This window comes from Betta splendens, chromosome 2 (assembly GCF_900634795.4).
Source record: "Betta splendens chromosome 2, fBetSpl5.4, whole genome shotgun sequence".
Taxonomy (NCBI): Eukaryota; Metazoa; Chordata; class Actinopteri; order Anabantiformes; family Osphronemidae; genus Betta; species Betta splendens.
In genome coordinates this window covers 14521159-14548897 of record NC_040882.2, presented here as the reverse complement: position 1 = coordinate 14548897, position 27739 = coordinate 14521159, and the positions used below count along the sequence as shown (strand labels likewise).

Below are 27739 nucleotides of genomic sequence, written 5' to 3'. Positions count from 1 at the left end.
TGTGTGTGTGTGTGTGTGTGTGTGTGTGTGTGTGTGTGTGTGTGTGTGTGTTTCAGTGCAGGTTGGGAAACAAAGACAAAATGAGGGAGAGGAACCCTATTTGGTTTTTAGTCTCGAGGCAATAAATAAATTGCAACAAAGCAAAGCTTTTGATTTGTCTATTTAAATAGAGGTAACACAAGAATTTTCCTTATTATACAATATTTATAATCAGCATAAGTAAAACACATGAAACTTAAACTTGTGTGCTTGTTTGCAGAGACTTTCTTAATCAGTAATTACTGAAAAGGCGTCTTTGTGTCTCAGACGACAGCTCTTGGTTCACTGCCGTTGCCTCTGGGTAACACGTCTTAGAGGCGTCTGCTGAAGCTGGACTGCGCTCAGAAAAGCCTTTCAAGCTGCTGCTTCTTTGTATTTGCTGAGGGTCAAAGCTCTGGTGACGCATACAGTACTGTAAGTGTGTTTGGCTGAAGCCAGTGATTTGTTTTTTTGCTTTCAGCCATTAGAAATAGTGAAATGTGACTACTAATATGAATGCACTGGTTCTTTGAGGAGACAGTCTCATATTTTGGCTTTTAATTAATACATTTTCGCATAAAGTTCACTAATGTAGATATGTTGGGCCAATCAAGTTGGTTAAGTCCAGGACCGGCTTGAACCCGACCAAGGCACAAGTCTGGTGCTGCTTAGACCTGCAACGTCATACACACACATACACGTGTGTGTTTCTGCAGAAGGAGCTCTGATTGGTTTGGGAACTTAATCTGAGTCTCAATCCACAGACACTAATCCACCAGATTAAAGAGAACTCACTCCACACCACACACACACACACACACACACACACACACACACACACACACACACACACACACACACACACACACACACACACACTCTGTGAAGTGACCATCATCACCTATTCATAAGTGTGCATTCATCCCTGCACACACAGGCATACAGTGAACATGCAGCATCTGACCCAAGACTCACCTGATTTAACATAAAGGTGACTGTTGCACTATTGCATAGATTGTTGCTTTAAACACACACAAGGAGACACACACAAAGCATACACACAAATTAATAAGGCAGTTAAATCCTCTGAATGTTTTATATATTAATCTGTCTTAGTGTGTGTGATAAGACAAGTAAAATATGCTGACCTTCAAATGCCAAAAGAGTGATGTTGGGATTATATATCTACACATGTCTGTGTGCTGTGTAATCACATGTAATCTGTAATTAATTTATATACACACTGCGCTGTGCAGCATAATTCCTCTGACCTAATAAAGAGGGAGATAATGTGCCTCCAAAGTTGAATGTAGCGCATGGAACATTACATATAAAATCATACAACACAGCATTAGCTGCACATTAACGTCACCTTCAAAACAAAGGCACGCTTTATTTAACTTCCAGTTGTACAACATTAACTGAAGCAGCATGAGGAGGAGTGCAAAGTACAGACTGAGGAGAGAGGGAGAAACACACATTTATTAATAATTAATGTTAATAACATGAGAAATTAATTATTGAAAGATAATAGTAGCCAACCATCCAACCACCAGTTACACCATACATAGCAACCTCTTAGCAACCGGTGCAAACATTCACACACCTGCCGATGAAAACAACTTCAACTGATGCTCAGAATCTTTTTACACCCACTTTCAAATAACAGTTCAGCTTTGTTCATTCCTCATCACAGTTGGACGCATCTTCCTGTGTCTTTCTATTCTTTTCATTACTTCACAGCACTCGTTCACCCTCATTCATTAGTAAATGGTATTGTTCGACATAATTCTTATATTTAAATGAAGCATAAGAGCACCATTATGGCAGGATGAATGTCTAAACAGTTTCATACTGCACAGAGTTGCAGTCTGCTGTTGTCGGCCTCTGAGCATGTGGGTATGTATATGTATGAGTGGAGCAGAGATTATTATAATGAAGACGTGCCAGTAGAGGGTGTGCATGAGTGTGGACTGATGCCAATGAGTCTGGTTCGGCATTAACTCCACACCAGCGCGTTGTGTCATGATCCTTCTCCAGCTCAGTGTGTGTGTGTGTGTGTGTGTGTGTGTGTGTGTGTGTGTGTGTGTGTGTGTGTGTGTGTGTGCGTGTGCGCGCGCGGTTGGCACAGTTCGTCGCCCTGACACCGATACGTCCTCTGTTTCTTTCTATTTCGCCTTCCTGCCTCTGTTCATCATCACTCGATCGGCTTTGAGCTCAGCCGATGGCTCTTTGTGGAAGCGGGTCACCAGCCCTCCACCGGCTCCATGCACCAGTCAGCGGGCGCCCGTTCATCACGAGGCGCCATGGAAACGTCAGGCAGAGTTAATGTTCACCTTGGGTCCTCCCTGGTTTGTTAAAGAAGTTGGCTGCAACTTTCACCAGCTCATATTAGAATAGACCCAGCTAACACACGCGTCTCTCATCCTCCAGTTTAGTGTTCATGGTGTAAACAAACCGGGATATGAACGTTTACCTTGAACTTTACGCCTAAGAATAACAGTGTGTGGCATGTTTCTGCAGGGACTCAGCCTAAAGACATGCAGTGAGGTTGATTGTCAGCTCTTTATTGCCTGGAGGTGTCAGGGTGACTGGTTGTCTGTCTCTTTAAAGTGATGGGCTGGCGACCTGTCCAGCTGTACCCGCCTCTCGTGTGATTGACAGCTTCAAAGCTGAAGTCACGACGAACGTCTTCCTGAATGGATGAATGGATGTGTTCCTTTAACAGTAACACAACTATTTTATTACAGTTTAATTTACATTCTCTTTTATTAATATTTTTCATTTGTTTAATTAATTTCCTTTCCATTCATTAATGAACTGTAGCTGTGGCCCCATACGGTGGCTTCTCTCTATTGTTCCTGCTGTATTAAAGCATTTCATAGCGTACTCTGCCTCTTCGTGTCCTCGGGTCCTCTCATATACGTAGCCCTTACATGTTTCCTGTGCTTCTCCCCCCAGAAAAAACAGCAAATAAATCCCCCCTGCTCCGACTTTTTTTTTTTTTTTGCATGATGTACAGTATGTCTTGATCTGTATTGAAACATGTCTTGTTTGACTGAGCGTGTGACCGAGCACCATCTTGGCTCCGCGGTGCAGCGTTGGAGCGGCGCCAGCGTGGCAGATGGTTGCTTGTCTGCAGGGTTTGGACTCATACAGGGCCTCTAATACAGCAAACACAGACGACTGGGTGGAGGCAGATAGCGCCCGTACAAGGATGCTGCTATTTCTTATCATGGCTGTTGTTGTTTTTACTTAGTCGATTTATAGCTTTTCCCTCATCACATTCGTCTGGTTTGTGAATGTTCCCACTTTTGGTCACATATTACTAAAAAGGCTAATAATATGATAATATGGGGGTTAATTGTAATGTCTGTCTCCTCCTAGCAGTATAATCACACTGTTCCATTTCAACCGTTCATTCTGCTGATACTTTAAAAATATTTCTGCTTCAAATTCATGTATGACAATCGGCAGCTGATGTGATACAGAAGTTGTAGGACAGAAACTTTTCCGTTTCTGGGGGGGAAAAAATCAATTATCTTCTAGCAAACAAAATGGATAGAAGTGAAGAAGTGCTGAGCAGCACATGTATGAATATGATTTGGGTTGATATTGCAGAGTCATATCATTCAGAGGAGAATAATCTGAACTGAGGAGAGAAATGCTGCTCCTGCACAAGTGCGGTGAAGGAAATTTCTGCCCCTCTCATCCCTGGATCCATTCTTTTTGCTTCCCTCTTGTCCCCTTTTTTTCCTTTCTCTGGAATTGCTCCTCCTCTCGTTCCTAATCACTCCACACTCCATATTTCTACCGCTGTTTGTCCTGTTGGCTTTCTAGCTCCATCTCCCCAGCTTTTGATCCATCTCATCCCTCTCAACCTCTCTCTCTCTCTCTCTCTCGCTCACATCTCTCTGCATCCCGTTCTCTTTCCCATCTCGATTTCTCTCCTGGAGCAACAGTATGTGTACACTCCGTTGCCGTGGCAACATGAGGAGGCCACATGAGCGGGTGGATGAACAAAAGACCCAGAGACCCTCATCCAGAGAGAGAGAGGGAGAGAGAGAGAGAAGAAAAATCAGATTTCATTTTTAGGCGAGGGGGTTTGCTATGTGTGGAAGGATGAGGAGGAGGAGGAGGACGGCGAGGAGGGGTGGGGGATGGATAGCGTAGGAGAGGTGAGTTCATAAATGTAAGAGACAGACAAAGAGGGGGGTGGGGGGTTATGGTTAACAAGGCAAAAAATAAGAGCCTAAAACATGCGTTTTGTTAAAGCGCAGCTGTCAGGGAACCACAGTCGGTGGTGGAGATGATTTCAAACGGCTTTGAGGTTCGGAAGAAAAGGCCTCATTTTCCTATTGTTACGATCACCTCATTCACTGTATTGTTGGACTGATTAATAGAACGGGTCGTTTTGAATGGCATTTGTGTGCATAGGATCGGTTTGAATACATTTGGTGTGTTTCACTGCATATGTTCTTTAATAATGAAGTCCTGTCTGTATTTCTGTATTATTAGTAGTGTATGAGTCCTAACTTACCTGTATACCGCTAAGAGTCTGCAACAGAATATATGGATAGGACAGAATGATGCACTCTGATGTATTCAGATTTACACAACTTCACCTACAGAGGCACAGGAAAACACTTAATATTTCTTTTTAAACAATAAATGTCAAAGGATGTGTAATTACAACAAAGCGAGGCCAAACAACAAAACTAAGATACTCAACAACCCGGGGAACAGACGCCAGACAACAACAGAGCCATGAAAGAAGCAGAACAGGAAGCAACTGATATAATAGCAAAATGACAAAAAAAAATAACAAAATGTTAAAAAATGAAAGAAACAAAAGAATTTACTGACACAAAACAACCATGGACACACCCACAGAAACCAAACAACCAAAGGGACAAACATGTTCACAGCAAGAACAAAACTAAGCAAAACGTGACACAGCGACAACACAAAAACAAATAAAATGGCCGAGGACAATAAACTGGTACAGAGCCTGTCAAAAACACTCAAGAACAAAACAAACACATAAATAACCGAAAAGAGAGCAAAAACTCACTCTCCCAGTCTTGTTGTGGGGGCCTTTTACAGGCCTCAGCCAAATGACGCATTTTCTCAGGTTGACACTAAACTAAAGGTGGCTTTAACAAGTCATACATGGAAATTCAGAGCGGTGACACTTCCTACCCAATAGGTCACCCTTTTCCAGGCACCCTATGAATGGAAACCTATGCTGATGATGTGGCTTGACAAGCGTTGACGCGTGTCTGGCCACAGAAACCTTGATGGAAACGTCTGTGGTTCATCTTCATTTTCTGACAGATGCCGGGTTCATGGTTCAGACAGATTTGACGTTATAGCTGAAGTAACACAAGACGCAGTTCAATCACAAAACCTGATTATATTGTGTGATAGGAGCCCTGCATGAAAGGGCAGCTGAACACCCTACTGTCTTCAACTACATGCGCGTTCAAGCTCGCGCATTAAGCCATAACCCAGAAACAACAGGGGAAAACACATTACGCTTGGGAAAATGTCAAGCTGATTTCCACTTCAAGGGTCCAACTCATTATTTTGGCTCGTTGTAATTAAGTTAGTTGTTCCAACCGAGGCGTAGATTCCCCCGTGAACAAAAGAACAGTGCAGTTACATCTCTGTAATCGGGTCGATGGCAACAAGAGCGTTCTGTTACGGTTTCTTCTCTGGATCGTCTTTAATATCGCCACAGATTCTGGTCCATTAACCTTTGAAGTCCTAAATGAGCAGTTGATCTAGTGGCAAATGATGATCCAATTTGTTTAAGTAAACCTACAGACAGCGGGTCTCCTGCAGTATGTAGAGACGGACCCTTTAGGGCACAAGTGGGGAAACCAGATTCAATTATCCTGCCTATTAAAACTTGTCAGGTGTGTGTGTGTGTGTGTGTGTGTGTGTGTGTGTGTATGTGTGTGTATGTGTGTGTGTGTGTGTGTGGGAGCCTTATGCAAATATAATTACACCAATTAAACCACAGAAGGGCCTCCGAGGGGGGAGTTTGGGCAGAATGACTGGCAGCAGTGTTTGTGTGTGTGCCAGGCGGTGGAGCTGCTCCTCTATTGTGTGTGTGTAGGTTGACGTGCACATGTGTAGGTGTTGACATTCTGGGAACACTGTTCCTCGCGCCCCCCCCCCCCCCCCCCCCCCCCCCCCCCCCCTATCAGAACCACCATCACCCCGGCTTCTCCCCCCTCCGAGATACCCTGCTTTCCAGTCTGCCTGTCTTAAGGGAGCTGGAGGAGCTCAAAGGAGAAGCTCAGGAGTGTTTGGAGGAGAGGAAGGGATGAGGATGCAGACGGAAGTGGAAGCAGGGATGAGGGAGAGAGTCCTTCACTAGTGTCATAGAGCAGAAGGTTTTATGGATGGAAAATCACGGGGTGTTTAATGACTTTATTCCAGCTGGGAACATTTATGCGGAACCAGTGGAGGGGAAAAAAAAAGCGTGAGGATCAAAAGCTTCGATTTCTCAGATGAATATTTCCGTGCTGTATTAACGCTGAAATGGCCTGTGTTTGATGTTTCGCCTCGACTCTGCTCAAGGTGCTGCCGTGTTTTTGACAAGGATGTGGGAGACGGAGCTCTTTTCTGAGCGTCTCAGGAACCAAAGCTCGGACTTCATTCTGTTTAACTGTGCATTTACCCCCACCGGCCTCAGGTCAGCAGGTCAAAGGTCATAGATAATGATGATGATAAAGGTTGTGTCATTGTTTACCCTATAAAGATTTCAAAACTAAGGGGGGGTGAACAAGAAATTAATGCATGACTGGCTACGCTGATGAAATACCTTCTGACATTTACTGGTGATTTTTGCCTTAGGGCTTAACACCAGTCTGTCACATGAAGAAACTCAGGTCGGCGTCAACGTCGGAGCAAAATACAACAAAATTATCAGAGACAGTCGGCTACGAGGACCCTAAATATCTACACTCCGCTAGCCGGCGTGCACACGGAGCAGCCGAGTGTGACACGCTTCACTTTAACAGCCCCGGAGAGCGAATCATCTCGTGTCTCACCCGCTTCGCTCTTCTGGCTGTCAACAAACTTCTCTCCCGGCGATCAGTGAGCAGCTGTTTAGGAGGGACTCGCGCCACTCGTCCTCCTCCCTCCTGTCTCCCTGTCACTCCTCCCCCCCCCCCCCCCCCCCCCTTTTTCTGTTTTCTTGGTCTCGCGTTGCAGCCGATTCGAGTGACGGGGCTGTTGTCGTGTGAGCAGGCGCTCATCCTCACGTTCCCTCCACCAGCCTGTTCTCCCTCCTGATGAGACAATGAATCCATAGCAATGTTCTGGTTAGTGAACTGTGTCCTTTTAATAATAGGCGTGATGCTAGGCTGTTCTCAGCATAAGCAAGAGGATGGAAGGAGTCAGCAGATACAGAAAGTAATAGAGATGCTGGGGACTGAACCCAGGACCTTATTCATGCGAAGCACACACTCTACCACTGAGTTACATCCCCTCTATGGGACAGCTGTCACTGTGTGAGTGTCTCCCGTCTTTATGTAGATTGAACCTATGCAGATAAAGGCACCTGTTTTGTTTTCCAGAACGACGACGGAGTGTGAAGCTGTGCAATGTTTATGTAAAGCCACCACATAAGGCAGCTCTGATCAGCTTCCACATGAATGCCACCTACAGTACCTAAAACTGTGCGGTACCGTCCATAAGTGTGTCTCTCATAATGCATCCTGGTACCTTCTCCTCCCCAGTAAACACTAACAATAAAGTTGTATCAAACGAGGTAATCAATGCTTTTTCAGCGCCGGGCTTTAGCTCAAAGGAATGAAGAAACCTTCAATTCCTCCTGTGTGAGAATGCGATAGTGGCAGCCACTCGACCTCTTGACCTTTGCATAGACCTTCAGATTTATCCTTTATTTGATTAGGTTACTTCATTGATTTTATTGATCCTTTTTGCATTGATCTTCCTTTGCCAGCGTTTTTTTGTCTTAATGCTTGCGTCACTAACTGTCAATCAATGTGACAACATGAAACATCATGAATGTGTTTTATTAGTCTTGAATGTAACAGTGAAACTCTGTGTTCAGACTGAGTATTAATCTCATTGCAGGCACAGTTTAATGTGTGTGATCCTTAATTCAAGCATCCTTTCAACCTTTACACTCACTGCTGTGTCATCATTTCGTATGAGTATGTGTGATCTTACACATACTCATCTGTGGTTTCTCTGTAAATTGGTGTGCAGGTGTTAAAATGCAGCCATTGTTCTTGCTGTTGTGCTGACTAAACACTGTGAAAGAACAGATGCATTTCAATGGGCTGCACATGATGACTTCACATACTTACCAGTCTTAGTTCTGTTCCCTGGCTCTTTCTGCTCTGTCTGACCACGCCCCCTTGCCTCAAGCCACTCCCACTGCCTGTCATTTGGTTTTACGTACCTTATAAAGAGTATCATCACAAAATTTTTAGTTGGGTTTTAAGTTGAGTCTAGCTCCTTCATTCAAGTTTCTTGTGTGAACAAGCCAAATAACTGTCAGGTGTAGGATTAGGGTGAACAGAGACGCTTGGTGGGGAAGTTCTGGGAAACTTACAGTGGGAGGCTCGACTCCAGTACAACCACCACTTTCTTCTCCCTTGAACAATAAGCGCTTTCACGTTGTAAGGCCTTGAACATTTTCTCCGGCCTCTGAAATGGGAATTCTCCACATCTGCGCAGGCCAACAGAAGCCAACCTGGTCAAAGTCAAGAAGTGTGCAAGTGTCTATAAAGGGCTTAAATCTATCAGGCTCCCACAGCAGTTTATCTCCCAGCACTGGGAACTGCGAGCACAAGCACGTTTCTGTAATCAAACGTCTGACGTAACCTGGATGTCACACCGACTCTTACTGTAAAGACCCTCTAGCTGCTGCTAATGATGCCTGGCTCACCTCGTTTTTTTAATTAAGACTCTTTTGTAGCCAGATGAGGATGAAAACATGTTGTCAAGAGGGGCTTAGCACACAGCAGGCCCGTCTTATCCTTTCAGGGGTCAGATCGCATCGCTACCAAACAATGACCCCAATTGCCTTACAAGCAACAAATCTATACAAGTAAACAGCTTGTCGCCGACAGTGTCACGCTCCACTTGCTGAGACGACGCAGAGCATTTATGGCTTAATTACAACGGACTATTAGAGTGTTACAAGTTTTATAAAATAGCAGATTTGCAGTATGAAACCTTGTTGGTGGAAAGTGAGTAACTAGAATAAGTTCCGGCCTTGAGCCATATCTACTTTACTTAGAATTTCAACATTTCACAACCAAATAAATGAAATATATGTATGTATAGAACTTCTACTCCACTACGTTTATTATGCTCCAACGATATTAAAGCAACAAGGATCAGAATTTACACTCCTTGGCCACTGTGCTCAATTATAGGATGGCTGGTTTTGGTCTCCTGATCGATAACAAAGCTGCTGTACTGGATTGAAATCGACTTCGCAGGCGTACCTAATAAAGTGGCCGGTGACTGTAGAAAAAAAGCTTGTCTCTTCTCTGATAGGCATAGTGCATCCGACAGCTGCCCCACAGAGAACTTAATTCATTAGCTAATGAAAACAGCAGTCAAATGACGCTCACAGACTTTTGCTGGATCACACCTATAGATCAGATGATTCACCATGTCAGCGCCTCAGTTTAAACATAATGCAAGCTGAGGTTTCAATTCGCTTCCTCTTCCTCTGCACCCCCACATTCAAAATCCTGTTTTTTAGATTTTTATGCTGCGGATCACAGAGTTTCTATTTTTTTTTTACACTAGTCATATATTAATGTCACAGGGAATCCAAGGAGCTTCACTTTGTACCGAGCACTTGTTTCTTCAATTAGATCTCAGCAGGGTGGAAGGGCACGATGTCGTACTCGCCCCAGGCTCTCTCCTGCTCTCACACACTTCGAGTGGGTTAACAGGATTAAGGGGACATTTGCATCGGGTTGGGTGGAACGCCGAGTACGTTGGCAGCGACGCCGTCGTGGTACGTAGTCTGACAGCATCCAGAGAGCTCAACGTGTAGCGTATTTAGGTCAGAGTTGGAAATTGCATACATTAACGCACACATGTTGATCTGAGAACGTCTTGATCACGAGGGAGTCGGTGTTGGCATAATCTACTTAATCTGACTGAGGCCAGATTCATCTCCACGGGCTCAATAATTGATAGCACCATCTGCTGTGCAGTCAATCTACCAGAATGACACATTCAAGTTGAAGAAACTCTGGGTAATTACCTTTTACCTTTCTCCAAGAGATTGATATGAGGCACGTGTAATTATATTTAATGCTGTTCTTTCATCGTAGTTCCAGCTGGATGAACGTGCAGGTTGATGTGTGAGTTTGTGGGTGTATCTGCCACAAGTGTCGCCTCCAGGAAAATGATTCATCTGTCGCATGCACACAAATATAAACGTGACTACTACCTGATAAACATTTGCCTCATAGAAAAAAACCCCAAATACATATATGTATATATGCGCAGTTTCTATCACGTTTCTCATTGAAACAGTAAAACTACCTGCTTGAGTACGATTAGCGCTGTCTGAGAATCACAGCATTAGCTAATTAGATTTAGCAGTTTGTAATTGTTAAACAGCCGCATGTGTCTCACAAAGCTCTGAGTGACGCTTTGAAGGAAGAAGCTGATGATTATAGTTCAGCTCACACCAAAGAATGGCTCCATCAGAGACACGCGGGCTAATTACAACTGAAACGATACCCTTAATTAGTCCAGGCTTTTTAATGGAGGTGTCGTCCACGTGCGCGTATATGTGGGTTTGTGTAGCGTAAATAACATTGTTTAACATCATTATTTCTCAGCAGAGGTGCAGGTACCACAGATCAGCTCAGCGCTGAGGAGGTGCCTGTTAAACATGTGCTTGCATTAGACGCGTCTACCGAGGCTGAGGCTGCAGGATATACTGTATGTGACGGTTCCAGATGGCTTTGTCTCCTCTGCCAGACATTGTGTCGCAACACATCAGCAGGTGCAATGGAAGGGAAAAATATTGGAGGGGAAAAAAATCATTTGGCAGAGACGCGAGCCTGATTGCACCAGACGTGGCGAGTCTGTCTCGCAAGAGCGGCTGGAAAGGACGCTTGGAATTCGCTAATGTTGGACGAAATGCAATAATTTCTAGGTTGTGTTGGGTGAAGGTGTGATCCAAGGAAAAGTCCTCCCGAGAGGTCTGCTTTGTTTCATTGTATGGTAGATAATAGATGGAGATGCTGGGGATCAAACCTAGGACCACTGAGCTAATGTATCCCCCTAATGAAAGAACTGTCATTGTGTAAATGTCTCCCCATGTCTTTATTTAAAAGGAACCAGCAAAACCACCTTTCTACTCAGATGAAGGGAACTCTTCTCGTTTTTCAAATGATAATGTAATAAGTCTGTACTAGCTTTAATGGAAAGTCACCAAATAAAGCAGCTACCTACCCTACACCTGTGCAGCTCTAGTAACTAAAAGCAATGGAGATGCTGGGGATTGAACCCAGGACCTCATACATGCTGCATGAACTGCTTTAACTGGAGCGTTGCTTCAAATCTCCAGGCTCAGGTACCTGTGTCTCAGTGCAGACCCACTGCCTGAATCCCTTCCATCACACCTTCAATAAAACAGCACAGCCCATTGTTGGGGGATTAAGTGGGTAAGGTTTTGTTTGTTCCATTTCCTCCTCAGCAGAGGTGACACACGGGGGGTAAATCAGTTGGCAACCAACCAGCTGCGATACAAACACGAGCGGTGGATATCACACCGGGTGGGGATTGACCCCACGCTCCACTTGTAATCTGTTTAAGTCCAACGTACTGGGTGAAATGTTCACATTCAGCACAGATTTGTGCTCTGAGTGTTTACACACCGCTTTAGATTGACAGCTTGATTTATGCGTTTGGGTGCAGGAAGGAAATGGAAAATGTGTACAGATGCAACACGGGGGGGTGGGAATTATGGTGAGAAGCAGTGACGTGGGTATGAGGGGGGTTGGAGGGTGCAGGCAGAGATGGGGGGTGGGGTGGTGGGGTCTATATCTTGGGTTTAATTAGGAAAACCAAAGCTGTTACCTAAATGAGTGTTTGTGTGTGTGTGTGTGTGTGTGTGTGTGTGTGTGTGTGTGTGTGTGTGTGTGTGTGTGTGTGTGTGTGTGTGTGCGCGCGTTTGTGTGTGTTTGTGTGTGTGTGTGTTCCCCAGGGCAGGAGACCTCATTTTTTTGTGAGCCCACTCTCTGCACTCATCAGAGCTGGAGAAGAATTAGAAAGCACGAGTGGATGTATCGCTTATCAGTCACACATGCACACGGATTAAATGCACAGAATAAATAATAAATAATAAATTTGCCTTTTAAAAAAATTGATTAAATTCAGTCCGGTGCTCCCTTTGACGCCCAACAATAAGGTCAAAGTCACACGGATGAGTGTGTGGCGGCGTCTGCGTGCATCGTGGAGCAGCTCCCTCATTGATTCTGTGACATATAATTTAATTTGCAGGAGGAGCTGGGCTGTCTGTCTCTCTCTGTGTTTTCCTTTCCATCGTCCCCATCCAACCCCCCCCCGGCTTTGAACAGTGCTCCTCCAGCGTGGGTCACACATATAAGACCTTCATCCCAAGCCAGCGCCTGCTCCGGTCTGCAGCGCGTGGCGTGCGTGCACAAACATGCCGTACAGTTACAAACCCACATTTAGAAATTGTGACTGTGCATAAAGAGACGTGCGCGCGCATTAACCAAAGGAGCGCGGGGTCACGGATTGCAACATCCTTACATCACAGGCTGAATATTAATATATGGGGATAGATAAGCAGCCGTAACAATCCTGTTAACACCGCACCGCCCTCTGATTGGTGCTTCTGCTTAATTTATGCCAATTTATGCAAATATTTTGTTTCATTTTGAGCCTGTGTGTGCGCGGAGTTGTTTGAAGGCTTAAATCGATCCTTCTGCGCCACTGTTGTCTTTGTGTCTGCTCGTCTGATCGTCTTAGCTGGAAGACTGTCCAGGTTTTTCAACCATCTTGGTAGTGGCATCACCTGTCCAGGTGGGGGCAACATGGGAAACAGGCTCCAGCAGCGCAGCCATTTGTTTGGCCTGTAGTTAGTCTGAGTCACTGACCCAGACATGGAGCTGGACCTCCCTGCTGACAGTGATGAATACGTCCACTAGCAGGAGTCGCGGGTGGAGCAGGGTGAGGCCGCGCTCCGACGGCAGCAGCAGCTGTCGCCGATGAAGACATTCACTGTGATGCCGGCCGATGTTTAGTCATTCAAAAGTCATCGTCCGCGTGCAGGCGGTGACGTGCGCAGCGTGAGCTTAATCGGGCTCGATTAGAGACGGCGCCCTTTATTTCTTAAGACCATTTGGCTTTTCTTTATGGATTGCTCCCTCACCTCTGACCCCTCTCCTCCTCCTCCTCTCCACAGAATCTTTTAATCCGGCCTCCTCTGTGACCTCTCCCTTTTGTATGGGAGTCAGGGTACATGTCTGGACCCCGGCACCGTGAAATCGGTTGGTCGGCAATGCTAGTTGTCCTGCTTTTAGGGAGGAAGAGAGTGTGGATGCTTTCACTGCTTTTCTTTAGCTATTTTTTGACTAACTGTGTTAAAGCAAGAGAGCAACACATGGCAAAAAAACAATCACTTGGTGGATTATTAGTGTTCTTAAGGCCTGCAGACCAGTGACCTCAAGTACACTGTTTAAATATCTTTAATCTGAAAGCCACGCCCTCGTGACGTCACACCACACAGGAACATATTTTCATTTTCAAATTTCTATCCGAGCTGAACTCCATCGCATAGAGAAAGGACTCGTGTGTGCAATTTTTAATTTATTTTATTCTATTCTTTATTTACTTTATTCAAATATAACTGTAATTGGTATGTAAATAATTACTGTTCGGTATATGAAAAGACGGAGTCAGACCGGATGCAAGTCCTTGTTTGTTTTGTGCAAACCTCGCGAACAAAAATGATTCTGATTCTGAGAAATTACGTCAAACACAACTTATATTCGAGCTGTTGTGCGTTTAACTAATTCCCATCATATTTCAGCAAAACCCAAAAATAAAGGGCCAATCATCCCAATCTGAGTTGTAAGGTCAGTGACAGCTTTAAAGCGTTGAAATAGTCCAGGTCAGTTTTATCACTTCTCCAATCACGCCCACTACAGCGCGGTGGTCCCTGAAAGCAGCATTTCGTCCTACGTGTTCGGCAGACTCCAGATCAGGAGCGAGCTCCGCAGGTTTCACGTTGGCTCATTATAATTACAAGTTTCGCTCAAACCACTAAAGGCTTTTTATGCCATTGTCAGCGGGACAGTAGGATTTCATGGTTGCGTTTGGTTTATTAGAAGGTCTCTGCGTTGCGCACCTGTCGCAGAACGTCCTTCTCTTACCTGTTCCCGCTTTCGGGGCGGGGCGGGGCGGGGCGCGAGCTGCGCCTCGCTTCTCCGGTGGTGAGCGCTCGCGCTGTAGCTCTCTGTGGCGGCACATACCTCCTCGAGCTCCGGTCGCGAGCCTCGACTATGTCACAGCGCACCCATTAGCAGCGCTCGAGCCTCGCCGAAACGCGGCGTCCTCGGGATTTGTTCGTCTTTTCTCGGATCCGAGCCATTTTTCCTGCTTTGATTTCCGCAGAACACTCGAAAGCGAGAGGCGAGCGAAGGAGACACCGGGGCACCGCGCGAGGCTTCAGCTTATTATGAACCCGGACACTGGACATTGTTCCTGCACGCGCGGATCTTACTTTTGGATTACTTTGACTCAGTTTGACGCCGGAACACATCACATATATCACTAAATCGACGTATGCCGCGCTTTGCAGCACGTCGCTTCTCTTCAGCGCATACAAGCCTCATATTACAACGGGTGTGCGCTTTGTGCATAGTGTAGCTTAGTGTAAAGCCGTGAACCAGTAACAGGAAAATATTTCAAACCATTTATTATATATAGAAACAACCGCTTCCACTTTTTTATTACTAACTTAATATTATTTACAACTGGACCGAGCCGTGCAAATCACGATCACCATGCATCGTAGCTGAAACCACTAGTGCGGGACTTTAGTGTTGAAATCAGAGGACGGAGCCGTTTCTCCTTTCCTGGACCAGAATCAGGAGCCGAACCAGGATGCCTCTCGGCCGCGCGATGTTAATTGTGGTCCCGGTGCTGTTGCAGCTCTCGGGATTCTGCTGGACGGCCACGGTGAGCGGACTGGAGGGCGTGCACAAGCTGGAGGCTAAAGGTAAACACAGACACCGGACCGGGGAATAGATGATTCAAAATTCATTTCCGCTTTTTTTTGTGTGAGGTTACTTTGACTGTGTTCCGGAGTGTTTGAAACTAAAACGACGCTTCAGGTGTCTTCACCCGCCGCGATTACAGCGGTAGCAGTATAATAATTACACATGTCCGGAGAAAGCTCTGCAAACTTTTGCGCGGTCACGTTGTGCAAATGGGCAAATTATGACAAAAATGGCCAGAAGATGCGCGACAGGCTCTGGCCCCGATAAGCGCCGAGCGGCACTCACGCGCCGCTTTACGCGCTCGGAGCGCGGTGCCAACGGGCTTCCTTCTGCCTGTATTGCGCCTTGATTAATGGTGGTGCTGGCACGGCGCGCAGGTGCCAGCCCGGTTCCGCTCAACGCCGACGACAAGTGCACAAATTGGGCAGAAACGCCGCGCTGGCCACTCGATCCAGACACGAAGCGGCGCTCGCACTTAAAGGGGCAGTTCGGCGAAATGCGCGTCGCCGCCGGAGGGATGGACGCGCGTGGGGAGTTGGTCGTTCCCATTCGCCTTCCTGCAGAGAAGCCGGAGGTCAGCGTGAGCTGGGAAGCGATTCAGCCGCTCGCGCCAGGACGGTTCAACGTAGTGGATGCAGGGATTTCTGTAGGTTTGTTGGAAGATGAAGTCAACCCTTGCGCGTCACAGTTTCATCCTTATTCAACAGCGTTGGGCGAGAGACACAGACTGTGGACGGCTCCGAGCGGCGGTGAGGGAACAGAAGCTGGGCTCTCTAACAAGCTCCCTCTTTGTGCCGCGGCTGCCGGGGTCACCAGCACAGACCCGGCAGCCTTCCTGTTTTCTGCAGCCTGACTGACAGCTCAAATGGGAAACGTAAAATAGGAGCAGGCACCCATCTTGACACAATAATAAGCTTATAGTGCAGCGGTCGCAGAGTGACTCTCAGAGGCCGGAGCCTCGCTATTTGTGGCCGTTTTCAATGTTTGGGGTCATCACTCAGCTCCGATCAACATCACCGCAATTCGGCACATTTCTGTTTCATCCCCGTGGGTTCCGCTTCACCCGCGTGTGATCGTTTCTTCCCCCCTGTCTCTCTCCGCCCTCTCTTTTGTGGTGGTGTTTGCCCACAGATGCAGCGAGGAGGCGCAGACTTAGAGGCTGCGTCACCGCTCGCGCTCCTTGACCAGCCGCTTGTAGCCCGGTCACCTGACTGTGTTAATGGGCTTTGCTCCCTCGCTGCACTCACTGCGCTTTAACCCCTTGTGTGTCCAAGCTGCAGTCGAGTGTAATGCGTGTCATCGCGCAACCGGGGGCCCGTCGGCCTCACAACAAACGCATCAGACGGCGACGCAAACTTGCAGATGATTGATTTTCTGTCAATTTGAAGCTGCACGTTCAACGTAGACCCGTGGATGAGTCCACGGGTCCTCGTGCTCCTGTTTGCATGCATGTTGTGATAACTGCAGTACGCCTCTTATGTAACAGTAGTTATGACTGGTCAGGTGATGGTGTTTGTGTACTGTACAGCAACAACCATCACAGCCTCTAGATGTTGTCTGAGGAGTCTGGTGAAAGCTCACGTCACGGTAGCCGTCGGCCTCAACACAGAAATGAAGGCTTCCCCCTCCACTTTCCATTCAACAAGTGTGAAGATACCGTCCTCTACAGCTCATTCATTCCGCTGTCATGTGGCTCGTGTGACGCGTCTGTATCTGCTGTTAGACGAAACGCTGGGGTGGAGGTGCTCCATCCTTCTGGTAAAACTGCTCCACAGAAAATACACGCTGCATAATGAAGTGACCATCCCACTGTGGGATCTGAATAAAAAAAAAAAGACTAACGCGGCCGCGCAGATGTTGATGCGCGTAAACACGTGTGCGTGTTATTCAAACGTTTAATATGCACGAGTCGATTATTTGCTTTGAATGCACATCGTCTTAATGTGTGTAATGAGTCACTGCCAGCTCCGCTCAGTTTCACCCGTCTGGCAGCCGCTTTAAAACTCCTCACATGAAACTCATTAGGGCGCCGGCGCCCTGGGGAGGCCCGGCCCCCGGCGGCGCGGATTAGCTCGCCTCGTCTGGAAACAGGCAGGTAAATGGGCGCCGTGACACCGCTGGGGCCACCCAGCGTCCGTCCTCAGCGGCCGCCCCGCTTGTTTGCAGTCAACAGTAGCTCAGCAGAACCTCCTCTGAAGTGGTTCTCACTCCGCCGGCTCAGTCGCAGCTCTTCTGTTTCCGTGCCAGCATTTGCACTTGGCTGGTGGTGAACTATGTACAGTGAGTGCGTGGGTGGATGGGAGTCCCTTATAACAGAGACTAATCAAAGCAGGCTGGAAAATGCAGTAAGCGATCCGAGCTCGCTGCACACTGCTAAGTGGTGGGCGGGCCTCGCACCCATTGTGTTTATGGCCCGGTCCAGTTGGTGCTTCGCGTGAATTTCACTGTTGCTTTACACTTGGTGAGACTAGACGAGGAAGCGTCCTCCGCTGACGATCAGCGAACGTGTGATCAGTCCTATCAACACTTTCCACGATGTCTTCTACAGTACATGTTTCCACCTGTGCCAAAAAGACCTGCATTAAAAAGCTTTGAATTTAAACCATTTAAATATCTGATATGAATGAAAAATGTAGGATGCAACTTCAGAAGGATAAAGTTACTCATTTATAGATTTGAACTGTTCAGCTGCGACCAGACGCATGTTGCCTCATGATCAATGTAGCTACAGATGACGACCTCCACAATAGTTGCATTCATTCAAATTCACTGTGGGAACTGCGTGAAATCATTCTTCTTCATTTTCATGCATTGAAATTTGACTTTATTATATGACATTGTTAATATATAATAATTTCCGTGTTTCTTGTTGAGTAACAATTAGGTTCATTACCTTGTGTCGGATGAGAAGAAATGTTGAGTTGTATTGTTGTTGTTGTTGTTGTGTTATACAGCGATCAGTTAAAATGTCGAACCTGTTTGAGGAGTTGCATGTACGTTCTGAGAAGCTTCAGCGCTGAAGCCAGCCTCATCTCGTTTGCTGCTCTCTGAGGTTTCTAAATCAGAGGAACGCCTGGGGACCGGGCCAGGAAGAGTGCAACCGCTAAACTGTCTGAACGGGTCTTTGTGTGGGAGAATCCATGTGGACTGGAGTCGTTTAAGTGTTCGGGGTGAGGCTGCATTGTTGTCCCCTCCATCAGGGAATATGGAGTGGTTTTGCAAAGACAAGAGAACACTCTTTGCTCTTCCTTGAGCCTCTGTGCTTTTCTCTCCCCTATTGTTTTTTAACCCCTCGTCTGTCTCCTTCCTCTTTTTCAGACCCTGCTGATGCTTTTTGTGTTTTTTCTTTTTGTACTGTTGTGTGACAGACCCCCAGCTCTTTGGTGGCTGCAGCTTGTGTGCATGGCAGGGAGCTGAGGTATTTTAGAAAACATGGCCTTTTATTAATACCTCTCTGCGGTTTCAACACAAATAGACATAAGCTGCTCAAAGCACTAGCTCGTAGCTTGTCTAGGAGTTAGTATCAGTTTCATTAATTAGTTTCGTAGCTCTTACATTGTATTTCTGTTGTTACGTCTTGTCTCTTCATCTGTTTATGTTTTCATAGATACTTAATGATCTATCTTCATTTATTTAACAAAACAACAAAAATATTAGGCACTTTCCATCACACCAAACTGAGCTAAAGCTATTGACAATAGCAGGTCAGGTGTTGGCAGGTTTTATATATACACAGTATATACACATGAATAAAATGTAGTTGTCTATAGCTTTAATATCATAAAATGTGTGATCTGAAATAGCTAAGCATTCTACAACATGGAAATAAGGACGTAGGAAATAAGGGAAGAATGAGGAATAAATCCTCTGCTGTCATCGACGACCTACACAAAATATTTCCCACTCCTCCATACGTTCGTCAGCAGAGTTCATTAGCTTCTCATGTGCGTCTTGCTCATAATGCTCACTCTGTGCAGCCCAGACATTGTCTTTGACTCTCAGAATTATGTTATGTATGTCATCTACTCTCCCACATTGTTTGTGTATGGTCAGCCCACACAGGCACTGCTGTGACTCGAGCTTGTCAGAGTAAAGGTCAAACTGACTCAGATGTCAGAGGCCACGCGCACACACACACGCACGCACGCACGCACGCACGCACACACACACACACACACACACACACGCACACACACACACACACACACACACACACACACACCATTTGACTCGAGCTGATTCCCTGTTGTGGCATTCCCAGGAGGATTTCACATTTGGGATTCATGGTGTCTTGTTCACTTCTCATATTCCAGCGTTCCAACACCTAGTCTGAGTTTGAAATCAGGACACTTGAAGGTCATCGCTATGCTCCCCTGTAGGTTGGTTGTTCATTCAGTCCTCCATTTCTCTTTCCAGCCTTGTTCTCACTCCCTCGTTCATTAAAATCACAGGGAATGTGCTGAGTTGTGATGTCGAAGCCGGCTGAACAATATGGACTTGAGGTCTAAAGGGTTTTAGCGTGCTACGCGTGCCTAGCATGCGGTGTGTTTCACCTGGGGAGGCACTTTGGGAGAAATCATTGGAGTTTACAGCTGAAGCATCCATCAGCATCTCATTGGGATTCACTCCAGCTCCTTGCGCTCGTCTCCATCCTCTCCAGCCCTCTGTTGCGTGAAAATTCCATCTGATAGAAACCAAGTAGAAGCCAATTATAATGCTCGCAGAACAGTTTTCAGCATTTAGACACAGGCTACGCTGTTTTATTTTTTCTACCACTTGTTCTATTTAATTTCATGCTAAAGTGAAGCTGTTTTATTATTTTAATCAAACCTGGCCAATCCCAGAGGCATTATGAATTTAAAGTTTTACTTCTTGAATGAGTTGGAGGACTTTTACCTGTCTAGGAGCACATAGTTTTCAGTGGTGATGACTGGGACTTTACCGCCTAACTGGAATGGGCTTCAGCATTAAAACCACCGAGTGCGACGTTAAAGCACATCTGATAAGCTTTGGTGAAAGACACACAAACCACCAGCCATGAAACTCAAACACGGTGACATTGATTCATCTCAGCGAAGACAAAGGCGGACAGGAGGTGTGGCCGTCACAGGTTTAGGACAAGGTCAGAGGTCACACAGGTTCAGATTCTCCACATTGACAGCATCCACTTAACCCTGATCCTCGGAGAGTCGATGGCTGTTTGCTTAAACTGATTGGAAGTCAGGAATAAACAAAACAACAATCGATCTGGCTGTGCATCCGTTGCCCACTTTGTGTTGCTCTGTGTGTGTTACAGGTGAGTGAGTGTGGATCATAATGAGGAGACGGGGATGTGGAGGTACACGCCACTGACCTCACTCCACATCACTTTACACGCTTTTTTACTCTTAATTTAATCTTAAAAAGTCATAATTTCACTGCACAATTAGCGCATCAGATAATTATGGCTGTAATTGATGACTGATTCAAGGCTGCAGCTGCAGCTGGTTATTTGTTTTTTTTTCTCCCAAATATTTTCAGTTTCTATACAAGTGTGCCTGGTGATCTTTGTACAGGACCTGTGTCAGCATTAAATCAAAGGGAAGAGTGTGGAGGCGAAGGAAGGAAACACACACACACACACACACACACACACACACACACACACACACACACACACACACACACACACACACACACACACACACACGGAGTGAGTGGACTACTACACTTCCTTTGGTCTCTTTCCCGCTTAGACACACTGACGAACACAAACACAAACCTCGCCGTGTTTTTATTCATTGGTTTCCATATTGATTTCCACAAGCATCTGCCTGCAGCGGCTACTATCGAATATCAAACTACATGAGCTTGTTGTTGCCCAGTGTTTGCGTCAGAGCAGTTCAGACAGAGCTCATTTCTCAGGGAAACTCCCTACATCAGCTGGCAGGAGTAAGCAGCTCCAGCTCTTACTCCTGGTGACAGCTGGAAGCTGGAAGGAGTCACATGTGCAAAGGAAATAGCTTTTCGTTGCACAATTTTCTATACAGTATTTCTCTATTGTAGCATAATTTGTCTCTTGTTAGGCTAACTTTAAAATACTTGAACGCTAAAGTGAAATGCATTCACGCTGCAGCTGTGCAGCAGATGCACGGACCCTGAGAAGGTCGGTCAGCGCGGGCTGCTTGTGTGGGCTGCTTTGCCTCCATAAATTTCGGTGATTGTTGACAGTGAATACACCATTAAGGAAGCTGGAGAGAGGCTCGGTAATCTGCAAATGTCAGTAACAAGCAGCGAAGGGCCAACGCGATTGCACGGCAGCGGTCTGAAAGTAGAAGTTACGCGGTTGTAGCTCCGGATCGGGACTTGTAGCACCACTGTTTTACATCCTAAGGTGGAGAGTGTAAACACAGTCAGTGTGGGAAATATAATTAAGGCAGGATACGGCCCAGTGGTGGGTAAGACGCCCATCTGCTGGTGGTGCTGTGAACAGGTGATAACTGGATTCCAGTGTCAGAAGTGAGTTTGGAGGTAACTGGATCCTCCGGCAGCTTTGTAGGGACATCCTGTAGCACATCTTCATTCCACGTGTCATGTCAGATGTTACATATATTCAGGCGTTAATGGCCCACATATGTCAGCCATGCAGATAAACTCACAGTCTCATGTACTAGAATATCACCTTTTACCAGAAATGGACCAGCAGGTTGAACTAGTCTGTGCAGTTGAAGAACATTCCATAGTGTCCATGTACGCAGTGTGTACTGTAGTTAATGTACAATAGGAGGAAGCGGGGCGTGCCCATACACAAACATACACACACACATACACACACATGCACCACAGGTGATCGGGGGGCGTCCTGCAGAGCTGCTTACATTTCCTGCCATGATCAATTGAACACACCTGCTCATAAAGTGGGCGCATTGACTCCTGTCTGGAACGCGTATACCTGCACAGATGCTCGCTGTCTGCCAAGAAACGCTGAGTAATGAGTCTTCCAAATAAAACCGCTTAAACGGATAAGGAGAGCGTGTTTGTGCGTGTGTACGGTATGCGTGTTTATTTCCTCTCTGTGTATTGGGCTGATTCTCGCCTTGGCAGCCTAGTGAATCAAAGCCACCTATCTGCACTCCTTCCGTGGCTCTCCTTTTTTTGTGCGCGTCTTGGTTGGCACAAACATGAGGCCCGTTTCAAATACAAGCACACATGCGCGTACACACAAAGACAGCGTGTCGGTCAAGGCTTCCTGCCGCTCCTGCTTTGGTTTTATTGATTGTTAGCGTCTTTTGCTGGAGTGAGGTTTTTTTATGGTGGAGCTTGTGTATGTGTGTGTGCATAGATCAGTTTACTGTATAATAGTGAGTTGTTGTCGTCTCCAGAACTTGTTGCTCTCTCCCGTTTTGTGTCTTTATCTTTGCCTTTCCTATCGACTTTTCGCGGCATTTAATTTGGTGTGAGTGCGAGTGTTGTTCAGGGAAGCGAAGCAGCATCGAAAACCTTAATGGCAGGAAGCAGGCAGAGGCAAACACAAAGGAAACACACACACACACACACACACACACACACACACACACACACACACACACACACACACACACACACACACACACACACACACACACATTTAAATGTCAGATGCATACAGAACATTAAACGCATTACCTACATATGCTGTATACACAGAATGGAACTATATTAATTTCTGCAGGTCCAAGTGTGTGTGTGTCTGTGGGCAAACCTCTCATCAAACTCCCCCCTCCGTCTCTCTGGCTGCCGTCCCCTCGCCCGCCCCTCAGTCTCCCTCTCCTGCTTTCTCTTTATTGTGGTTTCTTTTAATTGGAGACTGAGGTGGTAATTACAGGGAGGGAGGGAGGGAGTCTGGGAGAGGTGGGGAAGGAGGCAGGAGGGGGTGAGGAAGATGGAGGGAAGACGAGGAGAAGGGGGAGGAGGAAGAAAGGGCAGGACTGCGATGAAAGAGCTGCAGCAGAGATGAGAGGTGGGAAACACCTTCTGAGGAGGAGCAGTCGTTGAGAACTGGCTGAAAGATGCTTTCTCATATGAGCCTCGTGTCCTTCTACTGCTCTAATGCTGTTTATACTGCTCTCAGTACTACACACTTACCTCAAGTGGAATTAACACTAGTGTTTGTGTTTCTCTTTAAGAAATTGTAACATCTCTATACGATTTCTGAAGTTTTACTGGTTTAGCAAGTGTCTTTATTATTCTCTACCTATTTTAGGTTTATAAGTTCTGTTTGTCTGCTTGTTGCATATTTGTATGAAAGAAATGCAATTTTAGTCATTCTGTTTTCTTCTGCTTCTCTCTTTTGTCTTACTTTGTCTTTCCTAAAGCAAACACTGATTTTAGTGCTTTCTGAAATCCCTTGTCTCTTTATTCATGCATCTCATTGTTGCACTCACACTGTAGAAAACCTTTATGTCACCAGCCGGTGTGGATGATTTTGTGTGTATTTTGGGGTCTGAGTAGAAATGTAGAAGGCCTCAGCATTTTTCCTCCCTGGAGGTAGTAACCTGTGTTAAATGAGATACAGTAGCTGCCCCTCCCCTCCTGCTGTCTGGGACACACACACACACACACGCACACACACACACACACACACACACACACACACACACACACACACACACACACACACACACACACACACACACACACACACACAGCATAGTTGAAAGCCAGCCCTGCTGTAAGGATACATTAACGCTGATCCACATTATCATAATTGAGGTGTCTGCTGTGCCTGTACTGTACGTGTACTTTGTGCATGTATGTGAGTGTGTGTGTGTGTGCTGAACGAGACCGAGGGTGAATGTGTGTGTCCAGGGGGAATACAGAAAGACAGAAAGAGGGTGTTTAGAGCCAGACAGACAGCGTACTTTCATCTTCCAGCTTAGCATTACAATGTGTGTGTGTGTGTGTGTGTGTGTGTGTGTGTGTGTGTGTGTGTGTGTGTGTGTGTGTGTGTGTGTGTGTGTGTGTGTGTGTGTGTGTGTGTGTGTGTGTGTGTGTGTGTGTGTGACATGCTGGAGGAGCCTGCTAAAAGCATTATCACACTCATCTAGAAAGCATGTCCACATTACAGGCACCTCATAGAAGGCGATGGTGGCATCGCAGTCAGAGAACGTCAGCGCAGCTTGTGTTTTGGGTGGAGCAGATTAAAGCTCTGACAGTCACACTCATTTACAAATGAAAGAAAACACTGGACGCGTGCACAACGCTGGGTTCAGACGCTTTCAGAAAAAGCCTAAAGCTTTCCGACGTTTCGCAGTGTGTGAAATCAGACACAATGCTCAGCAGTTCGGCGACGAACCTGCAGGACACTGACTCAATTATGACTGAAACGTATAATTAAAAGACTCCAATGTGAGATCATACCACAGAGCGAGCGCTTACTGAGGATGACATCACAGCGGCCGGAGTCCGGGGCCGTCTCATCAGCTTAAGTGCTTCTATGCAACCACCCTTCTGTCCACATGGGACAGAATAGAAATGAGAGCTCAGCACTTCAATTAGATTAATATCATGCAGCCTAATATGTTGGAAGGTACAGAGCAGGCATGTTCACATATGAGGGTGCAGTGCACATACTGTAATGCACACACAAACTCACCGAGGCACCCAGCTTTTTCATTTAATAAAATGATTTAATGAAATTAATCACAGACCAGCTGATGAGGGAGTCGTATGAACTTGCTGCAATAATGGAGTATTAACTACAAAAGATGAAATCCAGCGTGACAGAATTGTCTCCTAATCTGCATGTGCATTTATTTATAGCTTACACAAGTGCCGACATCAATTTAAGTTTAGCCACACGAGTGTCCTCATCTACTGGACTAATTGAATGGATAACAATCTGTTAATGTGTGTCTGTGTGTTATTAGAGCCCGGTCAGTGCACTAACAGGGAATTAAATGAAAGGACTTAGTGCCTTTAAGATGTGGTTTGGACTTATCCCACCCAAACATATGGGTGAGGTCAAGCTGTGAGTGTGTGTGTGTGTGTGTGTGTGTGTGTGTGTGTGTGTGTGTGTGTGTGTGTGTGTGTGTGTGTGTGTGTGTGTGTGTGGAGGGGGTTAAGAAGGAATTTAGGGTGCGATTGTCGCTAATAAGCTCATAGTTTGGATCTAATGTAAATTACTTTGCTAATGAGTTTTTTCGAGGCTTGTGTGTCTGTGTGTGTGTTTGTGTAGTCCCTCTGACTGATAGCAAGCACCTGCCAGGTGACAGGCTGCTAATGTGCTGCTCACGACCGTCTGAGTGTGCACACATCCAGCTAAAAAGCAGCCGGATGTGCTGAAGGGACGTGAGCGTAGGCGTACGAGCAGTGGACGCGTGTGCACATTCACACACGTGATGGAAAACACAAGAACACGCAGAGCCGCCGCCGATGGAGTCTCTCTGATCCAATCAGGCCGGCGTTGTTGTGTGTGTTTCCAGTGAGTGCTGATGAATGATTAACAGTATTAATGGCTTACTCATGGAGACCATGGAGCTACCAGCGCAAACAAGCCTCTCAGCACCAAATATGAGCCACGGTGCCTTTCAACAGGTAGGTACAGTACAGTATGTACACAATTACAGGCAGTCTCACTCAGTGAAGACGGATCCTCACATGCGGAGCCATAAAATAAACACTGAATGCAGGGATACTGGGGAAAAGCTAATTTATGAGACCTAAACTTGTGCAACTCGGTGAAAGCTCGGTCCTCGCCGCCACCACTCTGCGTTCATCAATGTACATTTGTCATTGGTATCAGTTCTGTATATTCCTCTGTGGTCGTAATACAGTGTGCTGTATACGCATGTTTGCAGTCAGCTGACTCCAACTGTGCCCATGAGTCACCTTTACACAAACACACGCACACACACACACATGCGCGCACTCATGCACACATGCACACACACACACGCACGCACGCACGCACGCACACACACACACACACACACACACACACACACACACACACACACACACACACACACACACACACACATGCACACACACACACACGCACGCACGCACGCACACACACACACACACACACACACACACACACACACATGCAGTGGTGCAGGTGAGACCTGTGCCGCTCTTGAAGGCACAGACCAATATCAGTCTATGCTGTAGTCACTGAACATGTTAATGAGGTAATGAGGAAGACTGAACTGAGCAAAGACGTAATAGTCACATTAATCATGTCTCGTGTTTTAGTAGAAAACCAAAGTGTTTACCAACCATTTCAGCTTTTTCCCTTTGTGTATGTGTCGTCTAGTTTACATGTTCTGCTTCCTTGTCAGGCCCTGTACTGAACTGTGGGCTTCGCCTTAGTCAGCCTGACTGGTTTGCATTTTGAATGCTCTGTGACTTTGCATGTCATCGTTGCTGTCGCTCGAACAGCGCTGCCATTAAAGGTGTGTGATGATATGAAATGAATAAACCTCACGCTGGCTAAAGGCCAAAGATTTAAGACGTATAAACGTGAACTTTGATACCGTGTGTGTTTGTCTCAAGTTTATAGCCTTGCCCTTTACAGTAGCTCATCTACTGTACATGCGTGTGCGTGTGTGTGTGTGTGTACTGTACTGATGAACATCTCACATGTAACATACAAATCTGATGTGAAAGTTTCAGTTCATGTTAAATGACCTTTCATCTGCAGAACTGACAAACTCCCTCACACGCGAACACTCGAACACATTTAACCTTGAAGTGACCATGTGTTTCTACAGAACACGACGGCAAGCTTTCAGTTGTGTTTGCTCTCCTTCTGAGGGGAGTTCTTAAGCTCCTCCCTCCAGATGTGGTCCCGGTAACACGTGAGCTTTGTTGTGGATGAAAACACTGCTGCTGAGCTGGAATCGCACAGGTTCTGCGTCATCATCTTCTGTATGTGCGAGCGCTCGTTTCTCTGCAGAGATCGGTCGGATGATTGTTTGGGTCCTGGATTTGACGTTTCAACAGTAAACAAGAGGATTTAAGGTCATTTGGTGATTGTGAAAGGGGGATTACACTAGTTGTTTCCCTGGTCCTTTTCTGTTAACGGTGCCGTGCTGTCTTATCTTGTCAGACATCATGACATGGTAATGAATGAATGAATAAAGTTATGCAAAATAAATTCATTAAAAGAAATGTAGCGGTTTTAAGTGTCAGCGTCGTACTGGATGTCAGGTTCTGCTTGTAGTTTTGACAATGATATTTGCCTTTGGAAGCGCAGAGAGAGGATGAGGCTTTCTCATCACCCGGAGGAAATGATGGGAAGAGAGGAGATGGATGAGAAGCAAGGGCAGGAAGTCAAGACGAGCTGTCATGTCCTGTAGACCGACGGCAGCCTGAGTGGACGGCGGATGAAAAGGCTCCAGCGCTCCCCTCCCTCTCCGTCCTCGACCCACTCTGTCGCTCCCTTTGGGTTCAGTCAGGCGGACGGTTGGTTCGACCCG

The 27739-nt window shown here is 46.2% G+C and overlaps 1 protein-coding gene across 1 annotated transcript in view; it reads left to right on the top strand.

The window, feature by feature from the left end:
- The first annotated feature begins 14509 nt into the window (after positions 1 to 14509).
- The window catches only part of sema4f (sema domain, immunoglobulin domain (Ig), transmembrane domain (TM) and short cytoplasmic domain, (semaphorin) 4F), a 36347-nt gene continuing 23117 nt past the window's right edge, over positions 14510 to 27739 (top strand). The window contains exon 1 of the mRNA XM_029131668.3: positions 14510 to 15295. Within this exon, the coding sequence (XP_028987501.1) occupies positions 15181 to 15295 (115 nt within the window). The 5' untranslated portion in view covers positions 14510 to 15180. The remainder of the gene's footprint in view (positions 15296 to 27739) is intronic.